Source organism: Thermobia domestica, chromosome 4, assembly GCF_964235325.1.
Source record: "Thermobia domestica chromosome 4, izTheDome1.hap1.1, whole genome shotgun sequence".
Lineage (NCBI taxonomy): Eukaryota > Metazoa > Arthropoda > Insecta > Zygentoma > Lepismatidae > Thermobia > Thermobia domestica.
The window spans coordinates 11,168,002-11,189,015 of record NC_137457.1 but is presented as its reverse complement, the minus strand read 5'-3'; the positions used below and the strand labels follow the sequence as shown (position 1 = coordinate 11,189,015).

The window sequence follows — 21,014 nt, the reverse complement described above, 5'->3', positions numbered from 1 at the left end:
CATAGTTGTTACCGTTGGAATTGAATACGTTCATATTGGTATTGTGGCAACTACTTAGTACTGAAATGCTTTATCGAATATTTAAGTCTGTAGTTTGTAGCAGGGTGGCCATAGAAGTGAATGGCTTATAGCCCATAGTGCGTCACTGAAATTTTAGAAGATCTTTGAAAAGCAACTTAATTGAGATTAATGAGAAATATATATTTAAAATACATTTATTTAATACAACAACATTACGTTTAATCAATTCCGCAACCATGGTCGAGGAAGGGGTGTATTAAAGTACGAACCATTGAAATAGTGCAGAAGCAATAGCTGAGTTTTTTATAAACATATATATAAATGAAAGTATACTAGAATGTAACTAACTAGACTAGAAATGAAAGAATGTAACTATATATATATATATATATATATATATATATATATATATATATATATATATATAAATGAAAGTAACTATATTTGTAACTTAACAACACTTGAACCACCAGACTGATCTCGACATAAACTTTCAACATAGATGAGGTTCGGGCCTGAGATGGTTTTATCATTTCACTTTGAAGGTGCAACTTGGAGGAAGGAAGTGCGGATATATATTAAAAATTATCGATCTTAGTGTCGAACCCATAGTTTTCGGGGTTGCTGAGATGAACACTGACATATCCGATGAAGCTTAAATTCTAATTCAGCACTGCAACTTGGGGGAAGGAGAGGAAGATGTATAAAATGATCGAAAATGACCGCTATGAGTGTCGAATGCATAGTCGCTGAGATGAACAGTTTCACTTTCGATGCCCTTTAAATTCAAATTTACTCAAGCAAATTGAGGGAGGTACATAAAAATGATGCAAAATAATTGATATTAGTGTGAATCCATAGTTTTTGGGGTCGCTGAGGTGAACAGTTACACTTTCGATGCCGTTTAAATTCAAATTTACTCCCGCAAATTGAGGGAGGTATATAAAAATGATGAAAAATAATCCATATTAGTGTGAATCCATAGTTTTCTAGGTCGTTGAGGTGAACAGTGACACTTTCGATGCTGTTTAAAAAATTTAAATTTGTCCCCGCAAAATGAGGGAGGGAGACGTATATTAAAATGTTGGAAAATAATCGATATTAGTGTGAATCCATAGTTTTCAGGGCCACTGAAATGAACAGTAACATTTCCAATGCAGTTTACATCCAAATTCATCTCCGCAACTTGGAGGCGGAGAGATACATAAAAATGATCGAAAATGACTGATATTAGTGTCGAATCCATAGTTTTTAGAGTCGGTGAAATGAACAGTAACACTTCCGATGCACTTTAAATCCAAATGCATCCCCGCAACTTGGAGGCGGATATATATATAAATGATCCAAAATGATCGATACTAGTGTTGAATTCATGGTTGTTGGGGTCCTGAGATGAACAGTGACACTTCCGATGACATTTAAATCCAAATTCAGCACCGCAACTTGTGGCGGGAGAAGATGTGGGTATATAAAAATGGTCGAAAATTGTCGATATCAGTGTCGAATCCATACTTTTCTTGGTGGCTAAGATGAACAGTGACACTTCCGATGCCGTTTAAATCCAAATTCAGCCCCCATTATTACTCCTAAAGAGAGAGGATGACATGTAATAGTAAGTGAAAATGACTGATACTAGTGTCAAACTCATAGTTTTGGGGGTTCCTAAGTTCACTGGTGACAGTTTTGATGCTCCTTATAACGAAAATGAAACTATTCTCCCCGTATGAAGAACGGGTATTCTGCTAGTCTTTAAGAATAACGAACGGAAGTTTGACATGTTAAATTTTTTAACCTTCTTACGTCCCTCGGGTCCATTTTGACCCGAAGCAATTTTTCAACTTGATTATCTCGGATATTATGTGAGCTGTGATCATCATACTTCGTGACTTTTTGTTATTTTACCAAATATGTGTTTTGTAAAAATTTCGATTCAAAACTCCATCCTGTTACGTCACAGTAGAAAAAGTAACACATAAGTTCCTCGGGTCCATTTAGACCCATTAGTTCAATGAATATTTAAGTGACTGAAATATCATTATTGAATGGATTTCTGATGATAATACCTACAAAAAATAATGCAAAATTATTATTATTATTATTATTATTATTATTACTATTATTATTATTATTATTATTATTATTATTATTATTATTATTACTATTATTATTATTATTATTATTATTATTATTATTATTATTATTATTATTATTATTATTATTATTATTATTATTATTATTAGTTATTTCACTGTCCGAAAATAATTTAGTTTCTTCCAGTATACTGTACTGGCAAAATTTAGTTTTTTCAATTACCTTGTACTGGCAATATTCATTTTGGATTACTTTTTATTCGTAGCATTGCTTGTGTCCTCGTTGTGCAGTATTGCAGTCTATTTTGTTGTCTAAAATGACTGCTTTGACAACAGAAGAATTCAGATCTTTCTTACTTTTTCTGACGATGAAGAACTGACATGTGAAAGGGAGGATCAATTATCAGTTCAGGATTTTTGTCTTCGTCTTCCCTGTCTGATGAAGATTCTTGGGAAAGCTCTGATTGAAAACTACATCAAGATCTCCCTCTTGGCTAAGTGATTAGCGTATGCGCCTTTGGCGTGGGTGATCCGGGTTCGATTCCTGGTGGGAGCTCATGTAGTTCGGACTCCACGTTAATCAGTAGGTCCACGTCTTATATGGCCTCGCTGCTGAACGGGATGCTAAACTAAAATCAACTCAACTGAAAACTACATCAAACAAACAAAAAAATTCTAAGGACAAGTGCAGCCCAAGAAATCGTACGATTGCTTCGTGGAGAGACGCTGGAGGAGTGTGTTCATCAAACGACGAGTAGCCCTGATGTTCCGAGGAAAAGAGGTATAAGCCACATGTGAAAGGGAACAGACAACAAAAGTATGATCAAATACAGTTTGTGAAACAAATGTATCTGTAAAAGACATCCCAATCAGATTTGTGAGCAATTCAAAAGCAGTAAAATAGATGTTCACATGGTTCAAGTAGAATAAAAGAAAACAATCACTTACGTGGATTTTGTTCTCAGAGGTTTTCAATAAAAGTTAACAGGAATGTATGACCTAACCTAACGAAAAGTAACGTAAATAAAACCTGCTTGTAGCAGAACATTGTAAGTCAAAACGTATTATATATATGTGTGTGTGTGTGTGTGTGTGATGTTTTAGTGTTCTAGATGCAAGGGATATCTGGCATATTAAATTTTTCTGAATAATAAAACAATTGTACAATTATTTCTAAATATTTGAGAACGACAGGAAAATATTTCATGTATTTAAAAGATATACGAAGCCGAGAACATCCCTCCACCAGTGACACTTGGCTAGATTTGTCCCATCTTTTGTTATATTGGACACGAACCAGTCACAACACTATTGCATGTACAAATGCGGTGTAAACTATACTTTGAGACATAAAAAAAAATGAATGGGTCCATTTTGACCCAGAGGAACTTAAGTGTATGCAAAAATCGAGGTACGTACAAGGGTTAATATATTTGTCGCTGCTCAAATTTACGCACTTATGCGGTGTATGTGTGTATATGTAAAAAAAATCCTTTCTCTTTTTGAGTTTTTCGAAAAGTATACAAATAATAAAGAGGTATTTTTTTATCAGAAAACTAAAAGTAAAATTAAAAGATGTTGCTTTAACTATTTTTCCTGCTAGCGAAATACGTTGTATGTATAGATGCTGCAGACACATTACAGCAAATAAGATTAGCATCAGGCGAATAAATAGTTTTTAAATTACATTATCCGGGTTTTGCCAATATTTCCGAACAAAAGATTTTTTTCTAATGGGTTCAAAATTTACAAAAATTTACACAGCACAAGGAAGATACGTGTGTCCATAAAATAGATATTTGATTTTAATATACTGGTATTAACTAAAATGATTCTGGCCCTGTTATTTTAACACTTCACTGCCATGAAACGGCAACTTTATAAGATTACTTAAGATAATTTAAATGCGTCTATATTATTTAATCTAACTTCGATTATATTTCAGAATTTTTGTAGCCATAACTCCATTCTATCACGGTGCTAACTTTAAAGGAATGGTGTAAATATATTTATTGCCATTAAATTTCCCTATTCTAATACAAGAAACATAACTACTCAATGATCTTAACTGTAAAGCAGTAAATATAAAATAGTGTAGTTTTCATTTTAAAAGCATGATGTGTGAAACATTCGAATATTTCAATTTTTCCCAATCTTTTTGTTTTTTTCAGGTTCGAGAAAAACGGTAAAAAAACTGTTTTTTTACCCAAAATTTCCTTTTTGTTTTTTCTAAACCTTTGCAAGACTAGTCGCACATATTGTGAACATTCATCAGACACGAAGAAATGATTCATCACTGAAACTCCTATTCCCCAATCATCAGCAGTCCAATGTTCTTTGCCACGTGCCCATTCGAGGCGCTTCTTTGTAATGATTGGAGTAAGTTTTGCTTTCTTTCTTGGCCTGAGTCCTTTTATTCCCTTATCACGAAGAACCCTTCGAACATTTTCAGGCGAAATGTCTACACCATACTCAGACATTTTAATGTTTAAGTCTCTAGAAGTTGCGTTTCTGTTTCTCAGAGCCAATCTTTTTTAGTTTTTTGATACCTCTTAGCAATAGCTTTGGATCTCAGCCACTGTTCCAAATCCTATTTTGCTTTGGAACAAAATATATATTATTTTAAACTCTGTTAAACTAACTTTTGTGACACACAGAGTTTGACCCTGGTTTAGCAGATACGCAGTAGTGACCAACAGATTCCCTTTTGTTGTATGTATATCTTATGTAAATAAACAATCATCATCATTATATATTTTCTCTCTTATTCCATTTTGCAATTGTTAAATAAGATTAACAAAAGTTTGTAAGAACTAATAGCGTTATATTAATAAAGGTTCACCAAGTACTTTATAAAATAATTTCGTCCTTATTTGTAATGGAATTGCAGGGGCTTATCGCCCATCCTTGTTAGGAAGAAGAAGCATATACAGTTTATTGCATTGCAGATAGCATACCCTACAGGGAAATTAAAATATAGGTCACACTCTATCACTGTACTACCACACCAAACTAGTAATATTCCAAGACAAGAACCATTGTCTTGTTCTACAAATAACACTAGACTAGCAAGTGATAACACAATACGTGTACAGAAACCAATACATAGTCAATCAGGGAGTAGCCAGCAAGTTATTCTAGAGGGCCTTGATTTTTACAAACTAAAAACAAATCCAAAGTTTCTTTAAAGATTATGAAAGAATTAATAACGCATAGATACATACGTATTAAAGAAGTGCATAATATTATTATTATTATTATTATTATTAGTAGTAGTAGTAGTAGTAGTAGTAGTAGTAGTAGTAGTAGTATAGTAATAGTAGTAGTAATGGTAGTAGTAGTAGTAAAAGTAGTAGTAGTATATTTCATATATACTACATTTCTGAGACTTGAGTCTTGAGAGTACGTGAAGTTGAAATCAAAGGTTATGTTACGGACGGCAAATGATGGCTTAACAACAAAAACACATTCCTGGCCGAGACCGGGGGTTAGTCTGTTTTATGTTTACTAAACGTGTTTAATAATTACAGCAAATGAAGGATGTTTATAATAGAATGTGAAAGAATACAGTTTTAAAAGAATTAAACTACGTCAATATGTTAAAATAATTAAAAGAACCTAATTAATTAGCCACTTTGTACTCTCGTTTGCTTAACTGGATGAACCGAGGCCTAAAGGAAAAGAGTTTTCTGCCCAAATCTTATAAGCAGTGGGATATTTTAAAATTATAGAAATTGACCCTCCTTCCCCTTAGAAGGGTAATTTTCAAGATGCTGAAACATATAGTATTCTATTACTTTTAGTTAAAAGTTTAAATACCGAGTTTCACGCATTTAGCTTAAACAAATTCTTTCTTAATTTATTTACATATTTTCTGAGTAAGTAATGGGGAATTCGAACATAAAAAAAGTGCTCCCTTTGCTCTTTTCTTTTTGTGTGTTCAATTTTCAGGTTTTTTTTAACAGGAAAGTTTATATGCCAAGTTTCATTTTACTAGCTTCAGAAACTTGCGAGATACACTACCCTTTAAAAAAAATTTGCCCCACCCTTTTCACGATACTTATTTCCAAAAATTCTTTCTTATGTCCTGCTTTCATAAGAAAATTATATTTTATAATTAAAATTTAACGACTCTACTTGTAGTAGTGTACCCCAAAAATTACTCATCTTTACTCTTTTATATAAGAGCACAGAAGATAAATACAGTCAAACAAATGGATTTCCATGAACAGTTTTCGATTTCTTATAACTACCTGATTCGTACATTTCCCACAAGCTGTGATTTTAAATTTACTCTCTGTCAAGGTCCAGGTTTCAAAAAGGAACTAACTGGAAATATAATATGTATTTGTGTACATGTGTAATATGTATAAATTTATTGTCTTATTGAAGCTTTCGTAATCTGGAAATAAACTTTTGATTTGCTTTTAATATATAAAAATCATGCTCCCCTAGAAAAATTTGCAGGCTACACCCCTAAATGACTATGTAGTAATTTCTGCAAAAATGGCACAGGACCTAAAATTTAGGTCTAGTGCCTATATTTTTAGGACTTGTGCCGTTTAAGACTTATGAATGTCACCCACTGTATTGCATAATAAATGTTCTTTGCTCAATTTTAAATTTACTGCGTTCTTTATGTATACAGTTGGTATTTAATGTTCACTCGTGAAATGTCTAGTGAGCTTTTGTCCTAATTAAGTAAACTTCGGTGGATTTTTGTTCTAGTCTTAATAAAATACGCTCCGCACAGTATATATTGCAATTCTGAATGTTTGCTTGGTTTCAGAAGTCTGGTAAAATATGCTTTTTAAACATTTTTTTATTATTTATTTATTTATTTATTTATTTATTTATTTTTGTTTTAGGAATTTGTTTTGGGATTCTCGTATCTCCATTCCAAAGAAACGAATTTCTTAACTAATTATGTAATTAATTCTTAGAATGAAATAGGTTGTATTATGTAATTCGTGTATAAGTGCAGAACAGATAGTGATAATAATAATCTTAGTAGTACAAATATAGCTGTTACTGTTGGAATTAGATACGTTCGTAACATTATTGCCAACTAGTTGCTGCATCGTACCAATTTCGTGTGGTGGTGGCGAATTTCAGAGCTAAAGCAAGTGAATGAAAAAGGCACAAGTCCTAAATGGCAGAAGTCCTAAAAGGCACAAGTCCTAAAAATCATACCGAGGCAGAAGTCCTAAACTGCAGAAGTCCTAAAATTTAGGTCTAGTGCCCATATTTTTAGGACTTCTGCCTTTTAGGAATTCTGCACTTTAGGACTTCTGAATGTCACCCCTCAAAACTAAATACGATTATAGCTCTTGTGTCCCATTCCCAAGTAGATAAATTCAACCTGCGACATCTTTACATTTCAATTATATGATGACAGTAGTTTAAAATCATTACATTCCTGCACAATAGCGCAATCTATAGGAATCAGGTAGTGCAGATAGTGGTACTAATTAGCGCTACTATTTAGCTGTTAGGAAACATCATTAAAAGCAGGCGGAAAATTTTCACTTTTATAGTAAGGATTATGTGCGTGTAATTCTAAGTAATTATTGCCTGTAAGTTAGATTAGTAAGTAGAAATACACAAGCCTATTTTGTACAAACCTACTATCCAATGCTAGAGATATACAGTAGTAAATGATGAAAATTGTTTATAATGACTTATTCATATCACATACTTCTAATAAACTTTAAAGTGGTCTTCCCTGGAGCAAGAGGCCATGCGAGTTTATGGTGGGCAACATTGTGATTGTCAATTTTCTTTACATTCTTCCGCTTCATCCACATTTCAATTTTAACGATTACTCCATTATCCTTTAATCTTATTCAAATATATCCCTTTGAGTCTGCAAGATTAATTCGCGGAGTGTTAAATTAACGAGATAATTTCATTCGCAATTCAACAAATATATACTTTAAAGTAGCAAGAACAAATTATTCAAGATTTTTCTGTGTCTTTTAGTTACTGGATTATTATAGCTGTCATATTGTCTTATGTTTAACTAACATTTTAAGAAACTAATATATATTTATGATAAACACAAGTGTTTGTTACCGTATTTCGTAAATTCGTTATCATAATTGTCATCCAAATCTTCAGGATTCACATTATAAACTCCAGGGAGTGGTACTTCATTCGTTACAAGATTCCGGATATTCTCTCTAGCGAAATCATCTGTGGAAAATACAATTAGTAAAACTATAAGTATAAGTTAATCTTTATACATACATCAAGTTTAATTTAGTTATGTGTATTAATACATTCGCTACGATTTTCTCTTATGCTTTTTCACAAGTTTAACGGTAGAAATTTTAAATAATCTTTAATTATCTAATAGTATTAGTAAAAACAAATTGTATTCATAAGTTACTCAAGTTTTATACTACTTTGTACATTGAGAGTTTCTCAGAGTGTAGCAGCAGTGACTGTTTGAAACACAGGATCTTAGAAGCTGGTTTCTCGCACACTGCAATACAAAATCCTGCAATTATTATGACATCGAGTAAAACAGACAAAATTTGTTTAATAAATGAGGAATTCACTTATGCAGAGACAGCAAACTTCAGAGATGATCCAAACGCTTGCAGTATTAGTGGATGGTGAGAATGTAATTAACAGTGGCTCTGACATGTTTATGTAAGTGACATTCAAGTGATGCTGAAGAACTTGATCCTGGTAACTATCAGATGGGGAGACGTTCAAGGTGAATAAATGTTCACTCTCGAGATATTTTGTGAATGGGTATTAGGTGTGTTCTCTATTGCTTTCACATCAATTTTGTATCAGATTCAAAGTAGTGGATGTAAGGCATGCATTGGATTACGATCTTTTTCTAAAACCTGGTTGTATCCTCTTTATAAAGATAAATGATGGGCTCAAAAGTGAGCAATATTTCCTATAGAAAAGAGTCTTTGAGAAGAAATCAAAATGAGTTGAGGGCATACTGCGACACTATTTGATACATCTTAGATTTTCTGCAGGGTGATCTTTCAACTTCAAGAGCAAAAGTACACCTAGAAAGAACTCTGAACTTGCTGCCGTGAGTGTTCAGCATTCAGATTCCGGAACCTTTCTCGTTAATATTTTCCTCATGCTCATCCCCATATTTGTATCTTCAAGACTTCGTTCGAGCGTTTAGTAATCTCCGAAATGAAATGCCTATAGTTTGTACAGCACACTAAGGTTTTGGTTCTGCAATACTATATCATGGATGACATCAATCTTTTCTGGGTCAGCATTATTGAAGATGTACCGCAGTGAAGTTCATTAACAATTAACGTCTGACCTTTAAGAAATCTGTAACTCATATTCTTACAGTAGCACTAGAAGTTGCACCATTCCTCAACGACTGACACAGGTCAAGATGGATCTTTGGGGTACAGGTAGAGGTACCATATAACAGCTTGGATTTCCTCCGCTGTTATGCATATTCAGAAGTCCATTCTGTTTGGGGTTCCGCAGCAAAATTAAATTGTAGAGTCAATAATGTAGCTGAGAATTCTGTATCCATCATTATTATCTTTTCTATGGTACTTTGAACTATCTATATCAATTACAGTCATATTTCGTTAAATATTTAACGCAAAGGTACAAAAATAATAATAATAACGTTAATAAGTACTTAAATATATCCATAAAACAATGACGCTTGAATGGAGTTACTGATTTCTACCCAAAGTGAAATAATAAAGAAATCTAAAAATTTGAATTGGCTTGGATCTATTTAAAGAAAAGAATACTACAACTACAACGAGATGCTTCTTTCTTTTAAGATTAGCTCTCTTGGCTCAAATAAACAATACAGTGTAATTACAAAAGCAGCAATAGTGGCAATGGAAATAAGTAATTGATTGTTTTGAAATCCGTTATACATTTGAAATCGAATATTTTCCAGTCCTATTAGAAGTTTCAAGTACTATTAACTGACAACTTAAATTATTGTCCGCTTACATTTTCATTTTAATAATCAAGAGGATTACGTTTCGTATTATGAAACGACGATAGATTTTGAAAACATGGATTTTATTATTAAAACCAAAAGTGACTGTTTTCTTCGGTTGCAATAAAGGGTTATTATCTAAGATGGAACCTGTTCTTCATATGCTGAATCCATACGAAAGAGTCTTCTCGATCTATTATAATTTTTGATCCAATATTGTCAGAATTGAAATCGGAAGTTATTTAAACTTCTAAAGCAGTGCTGTCCAAATGGCGGCCCGCGGGCCGCATGCGGCCCGCCAAACTATTTTCTGCGGCCCACACAGCTCTCAGGAATTATTATTCACACTCTTTTCCTTTATATTTATTCATTCTTTTAATGTTTCCACTCTTCTTTCGAAAAAAAGAAGCCATTTAGCGCTTTTGTTCAACAAAAAGGCACGGGCATCCACGGCAACACGTTTCCTTAACTTTTGAGAGTTCGGTCGGAAAAGAGTGTCAATGTTTGGTAGTACTTATTTGTGTGATAGTGTATTTTCCACCATGAAAATTGTAAAGAATCGCTTCACAAGCTGCCTTCGAGATTCTTCTCTTTTACATCTTCTGCGGCTCGCAACAATAGGAATCGATGTAGATATCCCACCCCTTGTAAACGTTGCAAGTGACCTTCATTTGTCACATCGAATACGTATGTAATATTTCAAATACATTTTCTATATTTTTCTTTTGTATAATAATAATAATAATAATAATAATAATAATAATAATAATAATAATTATTATTATTATTATTATTATTATTATTATTATTATTATTATTATTATTATTATTATTTATTATTATTATTATTATTACTATTATTATTATTATTATTATTATTATTATTATTATTATTATTATTATTATTATTATTATTATTATTATTATTATAGGCTGCGGCCCCCTACTTTATAGTAAAGACAGTTATGGCCCTCAGGCTCATTATAATTGGACACCACTGTTCTAAAGATTCCAGTTTTTCTTTAAAGGTAAGTACGGAAATAGACCTTATTTCTATGATACTGAGTCCATTTTTTTAAATTGGAATTGTCTGTTTCGTGTAAAAGGTAGCGATTGCTTTTAACATATACCAAGTACTATATTGTAATGTTATGGAGTAGGTATTATTATTATTATTATTATTAGCAAAGTACCACAAAAAATAATCATGATTGACACAGAACTCTTACCTACATCATTGATCCTACAATTTAATTTTGCTCCGAACCCCACAGACAGAATAGACTTGTGAATATGCATGACCAAGGAGCAAGAGGAGGAAACTGTGCAGTTATTGGGTACCTCTACTAGAAGGATATCACCTCAGACATTCATCCTTATATGTGTCAACCGCTGAGGAACCGTGCAATTTCTAATGCTACTGTGAGAATTTGAGTTACAGATTTCTGAAAGGTCAGACGTTAATTGTTACTGAACTTCGCTGAGATGCATCATCAATAATAATAATAATAATAATAATAATAATAATAATAATAATAATAATAATAATAATAATAATAATAATAATAATAATAATAATAATAATAATGAGCTGCGTTCTGGTAGTGATGAAGGACGTATTAGGGCTGATAATGATCTCCTGAAAACTAGAACTCCGGATTTATTTTCAGGTTTACGAAAATCTTACAGATCAATGAAAGATATAATTTGCATTAAGCTATAATCACATTGGGATACATAGAAAAGGTTATATGCCTGTCAAACTACACATTTTTTAATAAAACTACATATTTTTTTTAATAATTTACCACAAGAATAACTGAAAAATTGCAAAACAAAGAAATAAAAGCATCGAGTGGGATTCAAACCAGGTTCAAAAATATCGCATCAACACAAAAATAGAATACTTAACACATATGGCTACTGCAACAACTAGAGAACACTCCTTCTGTTGTATTGATATATAACGAGCTTCTTAACAATCCTTCTTTTTATCACGATATCTTAATATCTTTTTTCGTCGAGAAGCGTGTGCTTTTCCTTTAACAAAAGTTTCTACATTAATTCTAAAGTACTGTTTCGTACTAAAAGTATTATTATATGAAATAACAAGAAAGGAATTGAGAATTTCATGCAGCAGTTGTGAGCTGTGTTTGTAAGTTTTTATTTTTTTCATTACTTCCCATCCTATTACTCCGAATGCGTTGTTGGCAAAGTTACGATTCTATGCCACTTACGAGGGAACCGATTCAAGTGTGACACGAAATTGTGAACGAGTTTATGCTGAAACGAAGTGATTTGTGTACAATTAAACCCATTAGCGGGAAAGACGCTCGATCTCAACCGTTCCGGAGATATAGAGGAATAAGGGGAGGGTTAGTGCTCCGATATTTAGCGAATTTTCGGCTATGTTGTGAGTGAATATGTTTGAAAATTGCATTGACACGTTAAGAAAGATGCACCAGGGTGGAATAAAAGTGGTGTTGAATGTTGAGGTGAGTGACGTAGCTTTTACCCGGAACCGGTGAAAGGAAGAGCTTAATGAATAACAAACGCCATTGACACGAAGAACAAAACCATGTGATATTACATGCTAACATATCATGTCGTTAGTTCATAGAAAATGAGAAAAGGTTATATAAAAATTATTAATTACATTGCCAAAGGAACAGAGACGTTATTGTGTGAACAAAAATACAATGTTATATTCTGTGCAATATAGAAAAACAAATTAAATAATATATCATAAACACATATTGTTCCAAACGTAAGTACGACAGTGTGTAGTTGTGTGACATATATTAAGACGCAATGAATGGATCAATAAGCAAAAATAGTATCTTCAACTTGAAAAAACGAAAACCGGTACTCCTTTTATACTGTATTTCACATTCAGTTCTGATCGGTTAATACTTATAGAAATTATAAATGTTTGGAAAGTTCAGACGGTCACCATTTTTTACATTTTCCGTCCTATTTGACTGATGATACTTTTATTCCATTCAGCGTACTAAGAAACCTGAACATGGATACCTGACGCGTGCGTAGTCCTGGCCCCCCCACCATCACACAATTCTTCGGAAACAATTTCAATCGTTTGTACTTCGTTTGATAGCATTTGCTCCGCAGTAGCTCCGTTTGCTCCCTTACCGTTACCGAAAAAATTGAAATTTAAAGTGGGGGGGGGCACAACAACATGATCCCAGCCCACTCACCCAATAGTAAAGAGGAACGGATGATGACATTCGTTTGTACTTCGTTTGCTCCCATTTGCTCCGCAGTAGCTCCGTTTGCTCCCTTTCCGTTCCCGAGAAAATAGAAATTTAAACTGAGGGGCCAGAAAAAGGTGGTCCCAGACCTCCGAATTAAAAACAGTCACAGAGAAGAACAGATGGTCGCATTCGTTTGTACTTCGTTTGCTTTTGCCGAAGTTTCAACATGCAGAATGTATCGGATTGTCACAATTAAGTGAGCACTTTGTTTACTCTTTGCATGGAATACGATGTATTGAGTAGAGGACTCGAATTTGCCAATTCCCTTTAACCACAGTGTTCGAAAATAAGAACGAACTGACACAAAATTTTTAAAAAACAGTAATTTAGTGACGTCTACTGTAGGAAATTGCTCCCATTTGCTCTGCAGTAGCTCCGTTTTCTCCCTTACCGTTCCCGAAGAAATGGAACCTTAAAGTGGGGGGGCAGAACAACGTCGTCCCAGCCCCCCCCAAACTAAAAATAATCACTGAGGGGAACGGATGGCAGCATTCGTTTGTACTTCGTTTGCTCCCATTTGCTCCGCAGTTTCTGCATTTGCTCCTTTACCGCTCCCGAAAAAATTGAAATTTAAAGTGGGGGGGGCACAACAACATGGTCCCAGCCCACTCACCCAATAGCAAAGAGGAACGGATGATGACATTCGTTTGTACTTCGTTTGCTCCCATTTGCTCCGCAGTAGCTCCGTTTGCTCCCTTACCGTTCCCGAGAAAATAGAAATTTAAACTGAGGGGCCAGAAAAAGGTGGTCCCAGACCTCCGAATTAAAAACAGTCACAGAGAAGAACAGATGGTCGCATTCGTTTGTACTACGTTTGCTCCCGTTTGCTCCGCAGTAGCTCCGTTTGCTCCCTTACGGTTCCCGAGAAAATGGAACCTTAAAGTGGGGGCAGAATAACGTCGTCCCAGCCCCCCCCCCCCCAACTAAAAATAATCACTAAGGGGAACAGATGGTCGCGTTCGTTTGTACTATGTTTGCTCCCATTTGCTCCGCAGTAGCTCCGTTTGCTCCCTTACCGTTCCCAAAAAGATGGAAAGTTAATGTGGGGGGCCAGAACAACGTCGTTCCAGCCCCCCCCAAACTAAAAATAATCACTGAGGGGAACGGATGGCAGCATTCGTTTGTACTTCGTTTGCTCCCATTTGCTCCGCAGTTTCTGCATTTGCTCCTTTACCGCTCCCGAAAAAATTGAAATTTAAAGTGGGGGGGGAACAACAACATGGTCCCAGCCCACTCACCCAATAGCAAAGAGGAACGGATGATGACATTCGTTTGTACTTCGTTTGCTCCCATTTGCTCCGCAGTAGCTCCGTTTGCTCCCTTACCGTTCCCGAGAAAATAGAAATTTAAACTGAGGGGCCAGAAAAAGGTGGTCCCAGACCTCCGAATTAAAAACAGTCACAGAGAAGAACAGATGGTCGCATTCGTTTGTACTACGTTTGCTCCCGTTTGCTCCGCAGTAGCTCCGTTTGCTCCCTTACGGTTCCCGAGAAAATGGAACCTTAAAGTGGGGGCAGAATAACGTCGTCCCAGCCCCCCCCCCAACTAAAAATAATCACTAAGGGGAACAGATGGTCGCGTTCGTTTGTACTATGTTTGCTCCCATTTGCTCCGCAGTAGCTCCGTTTGCTCCCTTACCGTTCCCAAAAAGATGGAAAGTTAATGTGGGGGGCCAGAACAACGTCGTTCCAGCCCCCCCCAAACTAAAAATAATCACTGAGGGGAACGGATGGCAGCATTCGTTTGTACTTCGTTTGCTCCCATTTGCTCCGCAGTTTCTGCATTTGCTCCTTTACCGCTCCCGAAAAAATTGAAATTTAAAGTGGGGGGGGAACAACAACATGGTCCCAGCCCACTCACCCAATAGCAAAGAGGAACGGATGATGACATTCGTTTGTACTTCGTTTGCTCCCATTTGCTCCGCAGTAGCTCCGTTTGCTCCCTTACCGTTCCCGAGAAAATAGAAATTTAAACTGAGGGGCCAGAAAAAGGTGGTCCCAGACCTCCGAATTAAAAACAGTCACAGAGAAGAACAGATGGTCGCGTTCGCTTGTACTTCATTTGCTCCTATTTGCTCCGCAGTTCCTAAGTTTGCATCCTTACCGTTCCCAAGAAAATGAAACTTTAAACTGTGAGGGGCCAGAAAAAGGAGCCCGAGAACTTCGAGGGGCAGAAAAAAGTGATCCCAGCTCCTCGAGTTAAAAAAAATCACGGAGAGGAACAGATGGTCCCAATCGTTTATACTTCCTTTGCTCTCATTTGCTCCGCAATTTGTCCGGTTGCTCCCCTGGCGTTCACGGAAAAATAGAATTTTAGATTGGGAGAGTCAGAACTACATGGTCCTAGCCCCCCACGCAATGGTAGAGAGGAACGGATGGTGGCATTCGCTTCTACTTCATTTGCTTCAATTTTCTTCGCAGTTTCTCAATTTGCTCCCTTGCCGTTCCCGAGAAAATGGAACATTAAGTGGAATCATTACGCATGGTTGTCCAGGAAAGCGTAGTCCCAGCACCTCGAATTGAAAATAATTTCAATGAGGAACGGATGGCGGGATTGGTTTGTACTTGGTGTGCCTAGAGATATCTACGTTTACTCCCTTAACATTCCCGAGGAAATGGAACTTTAAAGTTTAGACTAGAACAAAATTGTCCCAGCATCCCACTCAAATAAACATAATAACATTAGGGAAGCGGATGGTGGCATTATTTTATACTTCTTTAGCTTCGATTTGCTTCACAGTTGCTTGGGTTGCTTCCCTAACGTTCTCGAGTAAGCAGAACTTGAACTTGATATCAGCCACCGTCCCGACGTATATAATCGCAGAGAGGAGTGGATGTTGGCTATATCTCGTTTTTTCATATTTGCTCCACAATTGCTCTGAGTATTCGTATACTCCGATTGTTGTTAACAAAGAGAAATTTTGAAGCTGTTGGTGTGGAAATGTGATCCCAGTCCTCAACCTCCTAAAAAATGTAGTAATAAATAATTTTTTGCGTGATTTGCCGCGAATTGCTCTGGAATTGTTTCACTTTCTTCCCTACTGTTCCCTGATTTTTAGGGGGTTGAGAACTGGGATCACATTTCCACACAAGCCGCTTCAAAATTCCTCTTTCTTAACATCAATCGGAGTAGACGAATACTCAAAGCAATTGTGGAGCAAATATGAACAAACGAGATATAGCCAACATCCATTCCCCTCTGCGATTACATAAGTTGGGAGGGTGGCTGAAATCGAGTGTGTAAGTTCTGTTAACTCGAGAACGCTAGGAGAGCAACCCAAGAAACTGCGAAGCAAATCGAAGTTAACGAAGTACAAAATATTCCACCATCCGTTCCCCTCAGCGATTATTTTTAGTTGGGTGGGGGGCTGGGACGACGTTGTTCTGGCCCCCCACTTTAAGGTTCCATTTTCTCGGGAACGGTAAGGGAGCAAATGCAGAAACTGCGGAGCAAATGGGAGCAAACGAAGTACAAACGAATGCCACCATCCGTTCCCTTCAGCGATTATTTTTAGTTGAGTGGGGGGGCTTTAACGACGTTGTTCTGGCCCCCCACTTTAAGGTTCCATTTTCTCGGGAACGCTAAAAGAGCAGACGGAGCTACTGCGGAGCAAATGGGAGCAAACGAAGTACAAAAGAATGCCACCATCCGTTCCCCTCAGCGATTATTTTTAGTTGGGTGGGGGGCTGGGACGATGTTGTTCGGGCCCCCCACTTTAAGGTTCCATTTTCTCGGGAACGGTAAGGGAACAAACGGAGCTACTGCGGAGCAAATGGGAGCAAACGAAGTACAAACGAATGCCTCCGTCCGTTCCCCTAAGCGATTATTTTTAGTTGGGTGGGGGGGCTGAGACGACGTTGTTCTGGCCCCCCACTTTAAGGTTCCATTTTCTCGGGAACGGTAAGGGAGCAAACGGAGCTACTGTGGAGCAAATGGGAGCAAACGAAGTACAAATGAATGTCATCATCCGTTCCTCTCTGCTCTTGGGTGAGGGGGCTGGGACCATGTTGTTCTGGCCCCGTACTTTAAATTTCAATTTTCTCGGGAACGGTAAAGGAGCAAACGGAGCTACTGCGGAGCAAATGGGAGCAAACGAAGTACAAACGAATGCCACCATCCGTTCCCCTCAGCGATTATTTTTGTTGGGTGGGGGGCTGGGACGACGTTGTTCTGGCCCCCCACATTAAGGTTCCATTTTCTCGGGAACCGTAAGGGAGAAAACGGAGCTACTGCGGAGCAAATGGGAGCAAACGAATTACAAACGAATGCCACCATCCGTTCCCCTCAGCGATTATTTTTAGTTTGGTGGGGGGGCTGGGACGACGTTGTTCTGGCCCTCCACTTTAAGGTTCCATTTTCTCGGGAACGCTAAAAGAGCAAACGGAGCTACTGCGGAGCAAATGGGAGCAAACGAAGTACAAATGTGTGTCATCATCCGTTCCTCTCTGCTATTGGGTGAGGGGGCTGGGACCATGTTGTTGTAGCCCCCCCACTTTAAATTTCAATTTTCTCGGGAACGGTAAGGGAGCAAACGGAGCTACTGCGGAGCAAATGGGAGCAAACGAAGTACAAACGAATGTCTCCATGCGTTCCCCTCAGCGATTATTTTTAGTTGGGTGGGGGGGCTGAGACGACGTTGTTCTGGCCCCCGACTTTAAGGTTCCATTTCTTCGGGAACGGTAAGGGAGCAAACGGAGCTACTGCGGAGCATATGGGAGCAAACGAAGTACAAACGAATGCGACCATCTGTTCTTCTCCGTGACTGTTTTTAATTCGGAGGTCTGGAACCACCTTTTTCTGGCCCCTCACTTTAAATTTCAATTTTCTCGGGAACGGTAAGGGAGCAAACGAGCTACTGCGGAGCAAATTGGGAGCTAACGTAGTACAAACGAACGCGACCATCTCTTCCCCTTAGCGATTATTTTTAGTTGTGTGGGGGCTGGCACGACGTTGTTCTGGCCCCCCCACATTAAGGTTCCATTTTCTCGAGAACGGTAAGGGAGCAAACGGAGCTACCGCGGAGCAAATGGTAGCAAACGTAGTACAAACGAATGTCATCATCCGTTCCTCTCTGCTATTGGGTGGGGTGGCTGGGACGACGTTTTTCTGGCCCCCCTCACTTTGAGGTTCCATTTTCTCGGGAACCGTAAGGGAGCAAACGGAGCTACTGCGAAGCAAACGGGAGCAAACGCAGTACAAACGAATGCGACCATCAGTTCTTCTCTGTGACTGTTTCTAATTCGGAGGTCTGGGACCACCTTTTTCTGGCCCCTCAGTTTAAATTTCTATTTTCTCGGGAACGGTAAGGGAGCAAACAGAGCTACTGCGGAGCAAATGGGAGCAAACGAAGTACAAACGAATGTCATCATCCGTTCCTCTCTGCTATTGGGTGGGGTGGCTGGGACCATGTTGTTGTGCCCCCCCCACTTTAAATTTCAATTTTTTCGGGAACGGTAAAGGAGCAAATGCAGAAACTGCGGAGCAAATGGGAGCAAACGAAGTACAAACGAACGCCACCATCCGTTCCCCTCAGCGATTATTTTTAGTTGGGTGGGGGGCTGGGACGACGTTGTTTTGGCCCCCCACTTTAAGGTTCCATTTCTTCGGGAACGGTAAGGGAGCAAATGCAGAAACTGCGGAGCAAATGGGAGCAAAGAAGTACAAACGAATGTCATTATCCGTTCCTCTCTGCTATTGGGTGGGGTGGCTGGGACCATGTTGTTGTGCCCCCCCCCCACTTTAAGTTTCAATTTTTTCGGGAACGGTAAAGGAACAAATGCAGAAACTGCGGAGCAAATGAGAGCAAACGAAGTACAAACGAATGCCACCATCCGTTCCCTTCAGCGATTATTTTTAGTTGGGAGGGGGGCTGGGACGACGTTGTTCTGGCCCCCCACTTTAAGGTTCCATTTCTTCGGAAACGGTAAGGAAGCAAACGGAGCTACTGCGGAGCAAATGGGAGCAAGCGAAGTACAAACGATTGAAATTGTTTTCGAAGAATTGTGTGATGGTGGGGGGGCCAGGACTACGCACGCATACCTGACACGCCTCTTCAGGCAACAATGTAACTCCGGTATTTTCGCTTTCCCAGTCCAAAACATTCTTCCCCTTGATTTTTTTATGGACTCTCCGGTTTCGTAACCTTCATGTTTAAGGCGACGTATTACTACAGTTCTCTGGGTTATTCATGAAGGAATTATTCATTTTTAAGATACACTTCTACTTGAACTAACGCTACATATTCAAAAATTCGCAAAATATCGAAGCACCAGCCTTTCCCTTATTCCTCTATGTCTCCGGAACCGTTGAGATCGAGGACTTTTCCCTCTAATGGGTATAATTGTACACAAAAACACTTCCTTTGCGCATGAACTCGTTCATAATTTCGTGTCACACTTGAAACTGTTTCGTCGTTAGAAGAAATCACTCGCCCATTTCTGAGTTGGAAAAGTGTACATATTTGTTCATAATATTGAAGTACGTTTCAAATGATATAGTTTTCCAACTCAATGTGGTTCCATTATTTTAAAGAAATCAAAAGGAAGTACATAGATAGAGCGTATTGTAAATCCCCATACATTGATCTTCATAAGTTCTACAATCTCAGAATATCAGTATCATTGATTACTTCGTGTTAGAGTATATCATGTTTCAATGTTTGTGTCTCTTAAAGTCATATAATATATTCAGTTTCCTTCAAGGTCCTTTCAGTACTCACATACTGTATGTGTTTTGTTGAGTTGTCTTACTATTTTAGGTACATGTATATTAATATATATCTATATATGGAACACACTATAGAAAATAACTGTATCTATTATTATATATGTGCCGTATTATGATTTACGTGATACGGAAAATGACCATATGCCAAAATTTTCATTTAACATGTCTAAAGATAACCAACGAAGTTCTGTCGCTCTTTCTGGACGTCTGTGTTTAATTGGCTCTCACATCGTAAGTTCAATGAGAATGGAGATAAGGTGATGGTCAGTTGTTAGTGTGAGCACATCCAACATACTAAATGGTTGTGGCAGTTCAGTTACAGAGTGAATTTGTGTAAGGCCGAGTGAACATGGGACCTCAACAGAGGGTCATAAGGGTGTATATGCTGTTCAAGTTCAAACTGGGGTCAAACGCCGCTACAGCGAGGCAGAAGTTGTGCCAGGCCTTTGGTGAAGGTGTCGTAACTACCTGGGCAGTGCAGCGGTGGTTTAACAAGTTTATGGACTATGACGAAACACTCGAAGACGCACCACTTGAAGGAAGACCAACAAATGTACAAAATTAAGATTTTCAGACAGCAATTGACGTGAACACTGGCCAAACAGGGGAAGGACTGGGACTACAATTTGGTGTAAATTGACGAACCATTCGGCAGCACTTCCATCAACTTGGGAAACACTACAATTTAGGTCGATGAGTCCCACATGATTTGATTTCGAGCCAGAAGGCAACGCTATCAAACGCCTGTGCTTCTTTGCTGTCGTCTGAGGAAGGAGTCATTTCTGGACAGGATGTTGACATGTGATGAGAAATTGGTCCTGTACGAATCTCCACGGTCCAGTCATCATTGGTTAGCATTCCATGAACCAGTTCCAAAAAAGCCGAAACCAGCAGTCACCAGAAGAAAATACTCCTGTGCTTTTCGAGGACTGCTCACGCCATCGT

At 37.7% G+C, this 21,014-nt stretch overlaps 1 protein-coding gene across 1 annotated transcript in view; it reads right to left on the bottom strand.

The window, feature by feature from the left end:
- LOC145683713 (uncharacterized) overlaps window positions 1-21,014 on the bottom strand; it is a 63,236-nt gene that overhangs the window by 6,967 nt on the left and 35,255 nt on the right. Inside the window, exon 11 of the mRNA XM_081755166.1 lies at window positions 8,187-8,306. Coding sequence (XP_081611292.1) covers window positions 8,187-8,306 — 120 coding nt within the window. The remainder of the gene's footprint in view (window positions 1-8,186; window positions 8,307-21,014) is intronic.